The 15,576-nt window shown below is 42.4% G+C and overlaps 1 protein-coding gene across 2 annotated transcripts in view; it reads right to left on the reverse strand.

Moving 5' to 3' along the window:
- Positions 1–5,186: 5,186 nt before the first annotated feature.
- Positions 5,187–15,576, reverse strand: part of Wdr37 (WD repeat domain 37) — a 68,250-nt gene continuing 57,860 nt past the window's right edge. For both annotated transcript variants that reach the window (XM_042686115.1, XM_042686114.1), the window contains 3 exons: positions 14,114–14,248; positions 13,565–13,679; positions 5,187–8,125 (listed from right to left, as the gene is read on the reverse strand). In XM_042686115.1, coding sequence (XP_042542049.1) covers positions 7,994–8,125; positions 13,565–13,679; positions 14,114–14,248 — 382 coding nt within the window. In that variant the 3' untranslated portion in view covers positions 5,187–7,993. The remainder of the gene's footprint in view (positions 8,126–13,564; positions 13,680–14,113; positions 14,249–15,576) is intronic.

The following is a 15,576-nucleotide window of genomic DNA, read 5'->3' on the forward strand; positions in this document are numbered from 1 at the left end:
CCATGAAAACGCTGCTCCCTACTCCAACCTGCACCCCACACCCCAGAAAGCACAGTGGTAAATTTGGAGGCTTTTTTTTTTTTCAGTCATGGGCTTCAACTCTGGGCCTGGTCGCTGTCCCTCAGCTCTTCAGCTCAAGGCTAGCGCTCTACCACTTGAGCCACAGGACCACTTCCAGCTTTTTCTGCTTATGTGGTGCTGAGGAACTCGAACCCAGGGCCTCATGCATGCAAAGCAAGCACTCTACCACTGAGCCACCTTCCCAGCCCCAAGGAGGCTATTATTTTTGAGACAAGGTCTCACTATGTAGTTCAAACAACCCTTATGCTCCTCCTGTCTCAGCCACCTGAGTGCTAGGATTACAGGTGTACACCGCCGTGCTTGGCTTACATTTTCTTCTATTCCCATACCCTATAATATACACAGACAAGTGGGTAATAGATATGCATACATATATACATATACACACAGATAAAGTTGGGGTTTGCTGGCTTTGTGCATAATAAAGTTGGTATGTTTAATACTTTGCGTAGTCTTCAGTGGCTTATTTTTTCACCCAACACTATGCTCTTAAGATCAAGGATTACATGTAGAATGGGCATGGTGGCAGGCACCTAGGGCTCAGGAGGCCAGGGTAGAAATTTGGGACCAACTGGGCAACCAAGTGAGATCCTGCCTCAAAAAAAAAAAGGTATTGCATGGGCTGGGAAGGTGGCTCAGTGGTAGAGCGCTTGCCTTGCATGCCTGAGGCCCTGGGTTCGATTCCTCAGCACCACATAAGCAGAAAAAAAAAAGCCGGGGTGGCGCTGTGGCTCAAGTGGTAGAGCGCTAGCCTTGAGATGAAGAGCTGAGGGACAGCGCCCAGGCCCAGAGTTCAGGCCTCGCGACCGGACCCAAAAAAAAAAAAGGTATTGCACACAGCAATATGTAGTTCTCTCTTACTGCTATGTAATATTTCACTGGGTAGAAGCACCACTAAAATGTACTTACATGTTCCTGTTGTGTGTACACCTAGCAACTGTTGGTGAATGAAGGTTGCACAGTCAGTCAAGATATTCCCAACAAACAACATCTAAAAGTTTTCTCTGAACCCCTGCCCCCCAAACACCCATCCCAGTCCCATGCTGTGAAACAGTATTCCTACTTGGTCTTAATCTTCATTTTTCTTGATGCATCTAGTCGTGCTTTTCCTGAGATGACAAAGCTTGTTGTTGTTATTGTTGTACCTGAGCTCTTTCGCTTAAGGCTAGCACTCTACTACTTTTGAGTCACAGCTCCACTTCCGATTTTCTGGTGCTTAATTGGAGGCAAGTGTCTCACGGACTTTCCTGCCAGGGCTGGCTTTGAAGGCTTTGAACCACGCCCTCAGATCTGTCTCCTGCGTAGTTAGGATTACAGGTGTGAGCCACCAGTAGTTCCCACCACACAGCTATTCTTGTCTGCTACCCAATTCCTTGCTCATCCACACCATGAAGAAGTTTTTCTTTACTATCATGATTATCCTGTGAAGTGTGTGCCGCAGCTATGTCTGTGGTTCTCAACTCAATCTTCCTATCTTCCAGTGAATCATTTACTTGTAACATACTTGAATTTACCAATCATCTCTAGCATAATTAAAATAATTTACTTATTTTTGAATGATTTATTAAGCCCTAAATCATACAAAATATTTGTTTTAAATAAATGTGGCTTGGGTTCTTTTTATTTAATGGCTAATGCTGGACTTGATTTTATTTGGTGTGAAGTAGAGATCCAAATTCATCATTTCATTTCCAGACAAATAATAAATTCAAACCATTAATTCAATCATACATTTTTATTTTATATGAATGTTTTTTCATTTCTGACCATTTGAAGCCATTTCTCATAACTTCTTCTTACAGTATCTCCTTAGGAAGTTCTATTAGGGCAACTCAAATGGAAATAGAAAGATGAGAGTAGAAAACCATCCAACAAGCCAGAGTGGTGGCTCAGGCCTGCAATCTCAGCTACAGGAGAGGCACAGGTAAAGAGGATCAAAGTTGAAGGCTGGCCAGGCAAAGACACAAGACCCAATCTGAAAAATAACGAAGTCAAAAAGTTGTGATGCAAGAGGTAGGGTGCCTACCCAGTAAGCTGAATGGAGACCTCTGTACTAACACAAAAGAAAGAGAAAGTTCCTTTAGCCAAAGTGTATTGGTTAAATTCTTTAAAAAAAACACCTTTTACTCCCAAAGTATATATTTCATATTCATTCTCCAAATATAAGTGGTAATGGTGTTTTTGTTTCTGAGTATATAATTCTAATGATTTTCCCTTAGCACTTCGAAATCCTTCATGTTATTCTCTCTGGTAGAAAGGAACATGGCCACTGACGATTCCTGGGCCCCAAAACTTACGGGTGAGATGCTGCCATTCCCAGTTCTCAGTCCCAAACTTTCAATGGAGGATCTGGGAATACTTAAGCATAACGCTCTCTTCGAGTCGATCAGCGATACCTAAAAGATGGTGAGCTAACAGAATGACCAATCCTCCAGTGCACAAATGGGTATGGGATGGGAACAGCACAGGCCGACAATGACAGTGTTTGCAGGCAACTTTAGCAAGGGCAACTTAAACATAATGCCTCATGCAACTGAAATGTCCTAGCACCATATATAGTTATCCTTTCTGTGTAAGGGGAAGAATTGTATAGTTTGAGCTTCAAAAATTCTTTGAATACACAAGGAAAGCCTTCAGAGTCCAAGATGTACTGGCAGCAAGAGGAGGTCTTCACAGAGGCAGTGTGAATTGCAACCTGGAACCCTTTGTTCTACCAAGAATCACCTTGCTGACTCTAAACCATCTCCTTCTCCATCCTGCTGCCACCAACACAGCATGGCCCCAGCCTCACACTAGGGTGACATCTCTGCTTCCCAGAGTCTCATCTTTCCCCTGGTGTGGTCCAAGAACCACATGGAAGCCGGTGCATATGGACTAAAAGCCACTCTCTTCCCCAAGGCTTCCCAACAGCATGGCATCTATTCAGCACCAACACCTTATCCTGACCATCCATGCCCAGCGTTCCAGCCACACTGTTATGTCAGTGCCGCCTTCAAGACAAGCTCTTTCTCACCACCTGAGACGTGATCCCCTCACCTGGAATTCTTCCTGCAATTTCTGAACACACTTCAATTTCTGAACACCTTCAAGCTTTAGCTAAATATTATCCTTTTTAGAAAAGTCTCCTTGACCAAATTACCTCAAGTCCTTCCCTTGCAGTTCTCAATCTCTGCCTTTAACACACAAATGGGCCCCACACCTCCTCACAGCCCACGTACATAACCAACTTTCATTTTTGACCAAAAGCTGCTAAAGTGAATTTAATTAATTTCTAATTATACATTTGTATTCTTAGCTTCTTCCCACCAAAAAGATTAGTGTCTGTTCTATTATTAAAATGCTTCCAATTGTTTCCTTTTTTTTCTTTTTGGTCGGTTGTGGGGCTTGAAGTCTTGGCCCAGGCACTGTCCCTCAGCTTTCCAGCTCAAGGCAAGTACTCTACCACTTGAGGCACAGCGTCAATTCCAGTTTTCTGGGTGGTTTATTGGAGATTAAGAGTCTCACAGACTTTCCTGCCTGGGTTGGCTTTGAACCACAATCCTCAGGCAGATCTCAGCCTCCTGAGTAGCCAGGATTACAGCATGAGCCTCTGATGCCTAGCTTTTTTTTTTTTTGCAGGTCCTGGGGCTTGCACTCAGGGCCTAGGTGATGTTCTGAGCTTTTGTGCTCAAGGCTAGCACTCTACCACTTGAGCCACAGCTCCACTTCATTTTTTTGGTGGTTAATAGGAGATAAGAGTCTCACAGACTTTCCTGCCCTGGCTGGCTTTGAACCATGATCCTCAGATCTCAGCCTCCTGAGTAGCTAGGATTACAGGTGTGGGCCCACCAGTACCTGGGATCACAATTTCATAAATATTTCTTTAAATTCTTCATTGGGGAATATAGAAAAAAGAAAAAATTGGGGCTGGGAAGGTGGCTCAGTGGTAGAGCACTTGCCTTGCATGCCTGAGGCCCTGGGTTTGATTCCTCAACACCACATAAGCAAAAAGAAAAAAGCCGGAAGTGGCGTTGTGGCTCAAGTGGTAGAGTGCTAGCCTTGAGCTGAAGAGCTGAGGGACAGTACCCAGGCCCAGAGTTCAGGCCCCACGACTGGACCAAAAAAAAAAGAAAAAATTGTGGCTATTAAGGGAGATTTTTGCAGCATTTTTGTGAAATCACAGCAAGCCTTCTCTCATTGATTCTTTAACAGACTTCAGTCGCTGAAGGTGTCTCAAGGTGTGAACACTTCATCATCAGAGTTAAGAAAATTAAGAAGTCCTGGAAGGAAGTTCTATCTTTGGGGGCTGGGAAGGTGGCTCAGTGGTAGAGCGCTTGCCTTGCATGCCTGAGGCCCTGGGTTCGATTCCTCAGCACCACATAAGCAAAAAGAAAAAAGCTGGAAGTGGCACTGTGACTCAAGTGGTAGAGCGCTAGCCTTGAGCTGAAGAGCTGAGGGAGGGACAGCGCCCAGGCCCAGAGCTCAGGCTCCACGACCAGACTCCCCCCCCCCCCCCAAAAAAAAGAAAGCTCTACCTTTGGGGGTCTGAATATTACTCCCAATGCCTAGTCAGCTAGCTTATAAGCCTGAAAAAGAAGCCTACAACAAGCAAGGAAACATCCAGCAACTGTTGGAACACCTTCTGAGGTTCCCACAGCAACATTTCACTAGCCTGGGTCAGAATGTATCCAATTCAAGCAGTCATTGCCAGTCTTCATTTGTATCCTCCCACAGAAATGGTGCTCCTTTTCTGTAACTGTAATTTTTTCCCCTAACTTTCAAGTAAGCTTGCTGCAATAAGAACAGTATAAACATCTTCAGATACTCTCAGAAATAAAGCTCCATATTCAGCCAAACTCTTAATCCTCTCAGAAGACGAGGTAGACAGGAGATGAACAAGTTATTAGCTGTATATTATTCAACTTTGGCCTACGAGGTGGACATGGAATATAATAATTTTTAACTTTAAAAATTTCTTTCCAGGTGACATAAATTATTTGTTCAAATTCTCTCTTGGCAACTGTGATATTTATATGACCATTAAAAGTTTCACACAGCAAAAAAGAAATTTTTTAAGCATAAACATAGAGACACTTTTCAATAACATAAGACATTTGTAATAGTAATTATGGAACATGGATGTTTTACTGAATTTCATATTGCAACAAACACTGAACACTGAAAAACAATTACACCAATACAATAAAAAATAATTGTATCCACAGAATACTTATAAATGCATACTTCTTCCTCCAAAGAAATTTGTTTTCACAGACTTTTAAGTAACAGATGATTTACATAGTCTTCAGATTCCAAAATATGTACAAAACTTTTGACTACAGAAACCCATGTGCGGTGGTTGAGAAAAATGTTGTGCTGTCCAACAACCAAGCTCAGGAAATTTGCTACCAACATATTTTTATTTTTTTGTAACCACACATTTTCCTTCCAACTTAAATGAAATTCTGGACACTTCTGCACATTATAGTGTTTCCATTTCTTAACACTATTTCAAATGAGTCACATGTGGCTGATAACATAACTTCATCCTAGCCACGTGACACACATATGCATGCACCCATGTGCATGGGTACATTTTCCTCAGGTGTAAACCTCTTGGAAGCAATCCCACCCGTGGCCACACAGCAACAGTGGGATGAGAGCCTTCGAGAAGAGGAGAGCAGTGAATAGCACGTCATGTCCTGCTCCTGAGAATTCTTGCTTGAGCACCATCAGGATCATGTGCTCTCACAGAAATGAGCAGGAACCTTGTTTCTGGGGTCAGAGGCTGGTCTCCCCCAGTTAAACAGAGAAGCTGAGCAGCTATTGGCAGTGAAAGTCACCAGTCTGCATAGAACTAAATGGTCACCATCCATACACACACATACACACACACACACACACACACACACACACATATACACACAAACAAGCTTCCATTGTATTTCTGTCTGGCAGAGATCTGGTTAAGTTCAATTTAGCTATTTTGGATACATCCCTCAACTCTCCTATTATTCTAAGATAAAATGCAAGGAACCTAAGAACATGGCTGGGCAGCTCATCACTGGCAGTCATCTATGTTCGTGACTTGGCATATACAGTGGGAGGTGGATCCACCAATCATCTCTTGCTGTAAGGTGAAATTAGGCCACAGCAAACATCGTGATACTCCACCAAGCAAAATACACCCTGGACAGCAGGAGCTGAAGCCTGACATTCCAATCAATCATTGTAACAGCCTGACTTCAGCTCTCAAAAAACAATTGGGGTCAGACCTGTGATCAGAAAGTGCCAGGCTTTAAAAATACAACAAAAATTTAAAAAATAGCACTGCTTTAAAACATTTGTTGTAGATCTCTTAGTTAACTATCTCAATTCTACTTTAAGCCATTATTGGTTATTCTTGGGTTGATCCTTCCTGGTTGTGTCAAGTTCAGAGTCATTCTGAATGAGTCAGGGGTGAGGTTCTTAAAATTAGTCCCTTAGGACCCAAGGCTTATCACTCTTGGTAAGTCCACTAAGGACTCCTGAATGTCCACTATAGTAGCACTTAACCAAACAGACTTAGAGTTATTTACACTCTCATATCACCAAAAACAGGAAAACACAGGAAACCAGGGTAGGGTAGAGCCACCATGATAGGTTAAATGATGGTTTTCAGAATTACCTGCCTGTACCTCTCCAAGTGGCCAGCCTCCACATGGTTACATGTGAGGGATTAAAATGATGAGAGGCGATAACTGAGATGTCTCTTTATCAGAACTGTAACTCAATAGGAAACATTAACTTACAGATACCAGAGGTATGGTCGTTTCTAAGAAGGCAAGAATAAAGACTTACACAGCAGGATTGGCACTGAGAGGTATACTGGCTACTCAACCAGCTGGTACCTACAAACTTTGTTATTGTTACCACCAACCTCATTGAAGAACCTTTCACCATCAGCATACATTTGGTATGGTTGTCTTTCTTGCCTTCTATCATGAATTCAATATTCCAGCTATAAATCAAAAGTGCTTTTACTAGGCAACAGTGAGAGACTCCAAAAGTTTCCAAATATTTTTGAGGTAGTACTCATTTATTTGCATTGTTGGCTCTCAATACCACCAAGGAAATGAACCCACTTAGAAGTACGCAAACCAAATAAGTAGAAAATAAATAAGATTTTGTTTTCAGGTAGCAGGGCCTTCTTATAAAGGTCAAGTCACATTCAATGGATAAGTCATTTGAAACTTCTAAAAAATGTTTATAACCATAGCTATAAACTAAAGTGCTTTAAATTTTCCTTAATACCTAAAATCAGTGATTAGAATCATCATCTTTTAGAGTTTGCCTATATGAGACCTCAGGAGATTGAAATGATTTTTCCATAAAAAGCAGAAACTTTCTTTTCAAATTTGCAAATCCAGGTTATTGTTATGGAACTGTAGCAGAAATTCATTGAAACAACTACACAACAGTACTTGCTAAGACGTATGGATGTCAACATGAAATCTCTGATCATTCCTGCCACTCACTAGCCAAGGCAAATGCAGCCCTATATCTTCCCAGCACAAAGTAGATAAGTACAATCATTCCAGAAAACACAGCAGACCACAGGGGCCGTTCAGTAAGAAAAAAAGGTCACATTTAACGCATACAAGGTAATGTCCTACTGCCTGTCAGTCAATGTCCACAGCTCAAGCTTTTCAGGTACTGTGTGGAGGAGAGCTTCACTTCTACCGACCAGGGAGGGCCAATACACACAAGACAGAAATAAAAAAATATGAACATTCTGTACATTTCATGCAAGCTGGGCACAATGTGAAAAGAACACATACAAAGCACCCTTCCCAGGGCCAAACTTTCACAAAAAATGGCTGATTGATATGCAGAAAAGCCTGTACGACTCAAATGTCCATGGCATACACCCAACTAAGAAGCACTGGTGAGCTCATTTTTCTTGTAACAGTGCAGGAATGTTGATGTTCCAACCAATGGCTTGCCTATCAAAGCCACACGTGAACAGATTGCAGACCGGGTGGTCTTCGCTCCACGCCGAGCAGCACACCATTCTCCGGTGGCCCTGGGGATAAGCAAACAAACCAAAATTAGTGCTAGGTAACAAGTGAACACCATGGATTAGTCCAACTGAGCCACCAACACTGCACATGACAACGGACTTTCCCTGAGCCAGTGCTAGTATGGCCCCAAAGAAATGAGCACCAATGGAACACATGACAAATGATAAGGAAGTTGGGCTTTAAGAAAACATGCTGGCTGTGGTGGCCCAGGACTGAAATCTCAGGAGGTAAAGATAGAACTACAGTTCTATCTCACTGACCCAGAAGGTCAATGAGAACTCCACCTCAACTAGCAAGTGAGATGTGGTGGGTCACACCTACAATCTGCATGGCAGAGGTGAAAGTAGGTGGGTCATGGGTCTTTAGCAAGAAAAATATATATGTACACACACAAAAAAATCAGGAAGTGGCGCTGTGGCTCAAGTAGTAGAGTGCTCGCCTTGAGCTGAAGAGCTGAGGGACAGTGCCCAGGCCCAGAGTTCAGGCCCCACGACCGACCAAAAAAAGAAAGAAAGAAAGAAAAAAAAATATATATATATATGTATATATATATACACAGTCAGGAAATGATTCTTTTGTTTTTGTTTTTTTTGCTGTCCTTGAGCATTTTTTTGCTCAGCACAACTTCCAGTTTTCTGGGGGTTAGTGGAGGTACGAGTCTCACACAATTTCCTGCCTGGACTGGCTTGGAACTGTGATCCTCAGATCACTCAGATCTCTTGAGTAGTTAAGGATGACAGGCATAAGTCACTGCTGCCCGGCAATTTGAAATTTTTAAATATTTGTGCAGCGAATTAAAATAAAATTCAATCAAAGACTTCAAGTATCATTTATCAAATAATTGGTTTCAGTCATAAAAGAGCTAGGAAAATATACTTTGTTCCCAGGAAGGCAAAACAAATAAATGACCTTCTGAGTAAATTCCTACAATCTTGAGAAATTCCAGTCAAAAATCAGGATTGAGGGCTTGGCACCAGTTGCTAATGTCTGTAATTCTAGTTATTCAGGAGGCTAAAATATGATGATCTCAGTTTGAAGCCAATCTGAGACTCATGTCCAGTGAACTTCCAAAAAGTCAGAAGTGGAGCTATATGACTCAAGTGGTAGAGCTCTAGTTTGGAGCAAAAAAAGGTCAGGGACAGCGCAGGGACAGCAGGCACCGCTCAAGCCCCAGGACCAGCATGCGCGCACAAACGCACGTGCACACACACAAACCTACAGTGACATTCTACCTCCCTCAATCATAATTGCTATTATTAAGAAAACATAAAAACAACAAATGCTGGCTAGCATGCCTGGAAAGGAACCTTTATACATTGCCAGTGATAAGGTAATTTAGTCCAAGTACTACGGGGAAAAAAAAATAGGGTTAAAGGTATGGCTCAAGTGGTAGAATGCCTGCCTAACAAACAGGATGGCTTCAGTTCAAAATCTAGATCACAAAAAAGGTTAAAAATCAGAATGTCTGGGACATTAAAAACTTAACAGCGTCACATATTAGGGTATATGTATACAGATGCAAGTAAGTACTTACAGTAACACTCCAGTACTTAGAATACCTATGAGCAGTATATCTTAGAAATATTAGCTCTAGGACTGGAAGTTGGCTCAGTGGTAGAGCACTTGCCTTGCATTCATAATTCCTCAGCACCACATAAGCAAAAAGAAAAAGCTGGAAGTGGTGCTGTGGCTCAAGTGGTAGAGCACTAGCCTTGAGCTGAAGAGCTGAGGGACAGTGCCCAGGCCCAGAGTTCAGGCCCACGACCAGACCAAAAAAAAAGAATTACTATTAAGTAAAACACAGATTTTGAAAAGATAAAGAATAGCACAAAAATTTTCTCTATACAACATTCACGTATGAATAATGCTGTGAGTAAATATGACAAGAACTGCAGTAGGCTGCAAAAACATGGTAACTGAGAAGTCTATATACTAAAAACAAAATGGAAAGCTACCTTCATTGTTCATTGTTACTAATAATATCACTAAAGTCAGCACACCAGAAGTGACACCTCTCAGTCTAAAACTATGCCTTCGGGAAAGCATTACTCAAAGATAAATGCAAGGGGAAAGAGATGTGACTGGTAGAGTAGCAACTATCAAAGTGCAAGGCCCTGAGTTCAAACTCTGGTGTCATCAAAACTAAATACACAAATACATACCTAAATAAATCCACTTACATACAGAACACCACTAAATAGCTGTGGAACTAGGAAAGTTACCTTAACCTCTCTGTATCTTCATCAATTAATTAGGCTAATAGGCTAATGGTATCTAGCCCCCTTGGGTCATTATGAAGATTAAGCAACAAATAAATATAAGCTAAAGATATAGCATTCATCTTCACAAATGAATAAAGGAAAATGACCACACAGTCAAGAACTCCACTGTGAGGAACTTGAACGTCAGAGAGCGCTGAGTCAGACAAGACACCACCACCACCTCCCAAGTGGGGTCAGGAACTCCACACCTCATGTGCTCAAAGTACTGTGCTCACACACAAGCACACACCGAGACATATTATGGACGATTGCATTACCCATCCACACATGAAAGGCAACTCCTTTGTACAGCTAAAGATAATAAAAAACTTAAAAAAAAAAATCCACCAGGGCCTCCTGCGGTGTAAGATCCCAGTCACACAGCACACTTTCCAGAGTACACTGTAAACACTGCCTACAATACTCCCACTTTAATCACTAGTCACTTTCATTCTAAATACTAGAAGCCCCAATAAGTCCGATATAGTGGCGTACACGTACACACATATACTTGAGAGGCTGAGGCAGGCAGGAGACTGCAAGTGTGAGGCCAACCTGTCCAACTTGGCAAGACTGTCTCAAAATAAAATAAACAGGGCTATGATTAAGCTCAGTAGCAGAGTGCTTATTTAATGTGGGAAGGCTAGAGGCTAGACAAGTACTGGTTTAATTCCTAATACTGAAGAAAACAGGTTTTGTTGGGTTTTTTTCTCTTTTTAAAATTGGCCAGAACATAATAAACCAGTGATTTCTAGCTGTGGTTCTGTGACATGAAAACTACATTTATTCATTTAAATAAGTGTTACAAGGTCAAAATTAAGTGTTATATATTAATCTTAAAAAATAAATCTATGTCAGGAGGCTGGGAAGGTGGCTCAGTGGTAGAGCGCTTGCCTTGCATACATGAGGCCCTGGGTTCGATTCCCCAGCACCACATAAGCAAAAAGGAAAAAAAAGCTGGACGTGGCGCTGTGGCTTAAGTGGTAGAGCGCTCGCGTTGAGCTGAAGATCTGAGGGACAGTGCCCAGGCCCAGAGTTCAGGCCCCATGACCGGACCCAAAAAAAAAAAAGGAAAAAATAAATCTATGTCATCATTAGGTTGAACGTTTAAAGACAATTTAAAATGAAATTTTCTACAAAAAATCAGAATCCTGTGTTTAATTTGTAATACTGAGTGTAAACTCACGGCTTCATGCTCACTCGGCTTGCTTAGTTCAATGGCCCTTCTACCACCTGAGCCATACCTCCAGCCCTGCTTTTGGCTGGTTATTTTGGAGATGAAGTTTGCCTACGCTGGCTCTGAATCTTCATCCTCCAGATCTTAGCTTCTTGAGTAGCTGGGATTACAGGCATGTGATCCTTCAGTACCTGACTTCCTTACTTTCTCAAGGGAAAATATTCCCAAAGTAAGCACATCACTTAACTTTTCATAAATCTCATACATGTTGCAGAACAGTCTTGGACCACACATAGAGCATTGTGCCTTCTGTTGTGCTGAAGGCACAACTTAGTTAACAGACCAATGGTGTTTAGCAGTTTTCACAATATTTTTTTTAAATTCCCACAGCAGACAATTCATGGCTTGTTATGATGTACTGCACACACACAAAGAATTAAAAGGTCAATAAGTAACCTCAAACAGTACCCTTAGGAGTCATCAAAAAGAAGAATGGCTGAAACACTCCTCTGGTAGAGACAGCTGCTTTTCAGAAATGGCATACCACCTCGAGAGATGGTGGCACTGTATCGGTAGCAAATCCCCTTTTATGACAGTCAGCAGTCTTTGCGGTACAAAGCCAGCGGAGGGCTAGCTTGTGACTCATGAACTGTGCTCTGAGGCTGTACACCGTGAAATGAGAGTGGTTATCGCCACCAGATCAGCAGGAGAGCAGCCAGGAGGCAGTGAGCAAGGGGAATGTGTGCAGAACAGGGCACTGCTCAAGGTGGGTGAGCACACAGACACGAGTGCGAGTGAGCTAGAGGGAGGAGCTATGATCAACAGGACATGCGGATTTGTTCATCAGACATCACAGACACTCAGGAAACAGCAAAAGACAGGCAAGAAAGCGACTGTGTGAGGGGCTCAATTAAATACGAAAGCCTGAAGACATATTGCCTGGACAAGTAATGGAGTTTTATTATTACAACCACTCCTGTTACCTCTGGCCCCAACTCCACAGAACATCAGAACTGCCCAGGGCACTACTGAATGTCGGCTCCTGGGCATCCCATCGGACACTGACTACAGTGGGCTGAATGCCGCTTAACTCCTTGCCACCGCATCCTGCCACCGCATCCCAAGTTGGCAAGGTGCAATCCCGTAACTTGCAAGAAGGAAGCATGTGAGGCAGTCTCGCTGTCACAGAAGGGGCCTTCTGGCTGGAAGTGGGGGTGAGGGTCCCATCGCAAAGAGCTCCCCCCTCAGAGACCAGCGCTGCTCCCGCCTGGGCATAGCAGCAGCTGTCACTCATGCACTTCCACACTATAAATCCTACGGCAAATACATGTGGCAGCCACGGCCCAGGAGCAAAGGATCTTTTTTTTTTTTTGGGTCCAGTCATGGGGCCTGAACTCTGGACCTGGGCGCTGTCCCTCAGATCTTCAGCTCAAGGCTAGCGCTCCACCACTTGAGCCACAGCGCCACTTCCGGCTTTTTTCTTTTTGCTTATGTGGTACTGAGGAATCGAACCCAGGGCCTCAGGCATGCAAGGCAAGCGCTCTACCACTGAGCCACCTTCCCAGCCCAGGAGCAGAGGATCTTACCAACCTCAGTGAGGGTGGGATTTGATCCTATCCCATCTCAAACCTAAACAATGAACATACAGGGTACTGGCAATTTGGGTAGGAGGAATCTTTTACAATATAAACTCTAGAAACAGATCCAGTGTTTCTGGTGAAAATTTAGCATCCAAAATCTTAGTAGGATAACAAGAATGCAAAATATTTCTAATATTTTTATATGGGTTACATGTTGAAATTGTATTCTTTGGGGTATATTTGGTTAAGAAAAATGATTAATTAAAATCAGCTTCTGTCATTTCTCTCCTTCTTAAGGTAGCTATGAGAAATCGTTATAAAATGTGGTGGCCCAGGTTACATTTCTTCTAGACAGCACAGTTAAGGAACAATGCAAGCCCCTCTGGTAACAGCTATCACAGCTGCTACCGCTACCACCCTTACCTGTCGACTGCTCCGGGGAAGCCGTGCCAGCCGCACCCCTGACATGTCAAACAATCGCACTTGTCGGTTGTCGTGGGGGAGGGCTATGATTTTTTGGCCAACACATACGTTAATCCTGCAGAAAAGAAGTGAAAATGGATTGTGCATAAAATAGCAAACATGTAAATTAGAGATAATGGTTCCTATTTTTCACATTCTACAGTAAATGAGATTAGCAAACTACATATGGCATTAGAGCCTGAGGTACTTACCCATACCTACCAGATCACCCAAACCCTACACACACAATACACAGACTTACCTCCACAACAGCAGACACTGTTCCGCCCTACAACATCAAACTCGTAGTAAATGATTAAACAAAAGCCCTAGAACATAGCCATGAATGGCTAAGTCTTCTAAGTCTTACTATCCCAACCTGATTTCTAGGGATACTAAATTTAGAGAATTCATAAAGTATTTTCCTAGGAGGCTATACCATTTTTCTTAAGGTTGTATCAGTGAAACACTGAGCAAATACAGACAAGGCTTTAGCTTGTCAATCCTTACCTGTTGATGGCAGAGTCTGTGCGGATGGTTGCAATGGGGGACCGCATATTTTTTAAATCCCACACTTTCACTGTGCGGTCATCGCTGCCTGACACAACATTGTCTCCCACAGTGAACACGGCAGAGGTCACAGTGCTGCAAGTACAGGGGAGAGGTCAGCCAGGCTGGCGGGAAGCGCACACTCTGCACACTAAACACCATCCTCCTTCAGAGGGGATGGACACAGTCCACAGCAGTGCCCTCTGCAACCCACTCTCATCTCTTCCACTCTTCCCATAAGTGTGCTAAGTGAGGATATCCGATTTCTTTCCCAGTAAAGTAGGAAAACACAGTCTATTCTACCATATCCAGGCAAGGGAACAAAAAAAAGGGAGTTCCCAGAAAAATAGGGACTAGACAAAACCTGCCAAAATCTCTACGTATTTGTGCCTGATGACAAATTGTGAAAACGCTGCAATTACCAATTTAATCAGAACGTAAGAATTAGAGGAAAAGAATACTCTGACAACCAAGCACTTTAAATAAGGCAAAGGACTTCAACAAACATTTGTCCAATGACAAGAGCGCATGAAGATCAAAAACGTAACAGGACATCAAATCTTCAGGACAGCCTTTATCAAAAACCACAACCAGATAGCAAGTACCATTGACAAAGAGAGAAATCAGAATCCTTGCACATTTCTGATAAGGAAAGTAAAATGGTGAGCCATCGTAGAAAAGTAGAGTAGTTCATCAAACAAATAGAATTAATATAAGACATGGTAATTATCCTGAGTAAATAACCAAAATAACTGAAACCAAGTTCTCAAGCAAGGCTCGCGATATTACACACAATAGCCCCAGTATCCAGCAGGTAGATTTTTTAAAATAAAGTACATATGTATACTGGAATAATATCCATTCTCAAAAGACAGGAGATTCCAAAATATGTGACAATGCGTTTAAAGGGTACAGAATTTCTGTTTAGAATAGTTTCTGCTTAGTTCTGAAAATAGTGCTAATGGCTACACAATAGTGTGTATCTATTTTAATGTCACTAAACTATATACGTTAAAATGATTAAAATGGTAAATTTTATGTTTTATATAGTCAAACACCTTATGTTGTTTGTGCACTAGTGGGGCTTGAACTCAGGGCCTGGGCACTGTTCCTGAGGTTTTTTTTGCTCAAGGATAGAACTCTTGAGCCACAACTCCACTTCCAGCATTTTAAGGGCTAACTGGAAATAAAAGTCTCACGGACTTTCTTGCCCAGACTGGCTTCAAACTGCAATCTACACATCTCAGCCTCCCAAGTAGTTAGGATTACAAGCATGAGCCACTTAACTACTTTTTTTTTAGATAGGGTCTCACTATATAACCCAAGCTAGTCTTAAGTCTTAGTCCTCCTTCCTTAACCTCTCAAGTGCTGGAATTTCCAGAGTGCACCAACACTTGGCCTTGACCCCAACTTTCTAAAACAGA

The sequence above is a fragment of the Dipodomys spectabilis genome, unplaced genomic scaffold, assembly GCF_019054845.1.
Source record: "Dipodomys spectabilis isolate Male_0828 unplaced genomic scaffold, ASM1905484v1 ptg000096l, whole genome shotgun sequence".
Classification (NCBI taxonomy): Eukaryota; Metazoa; Chordata; class Mammalia; order Rodentia; family Heteromyidae; genus Dipodomys; species Dipodomys spectabilis.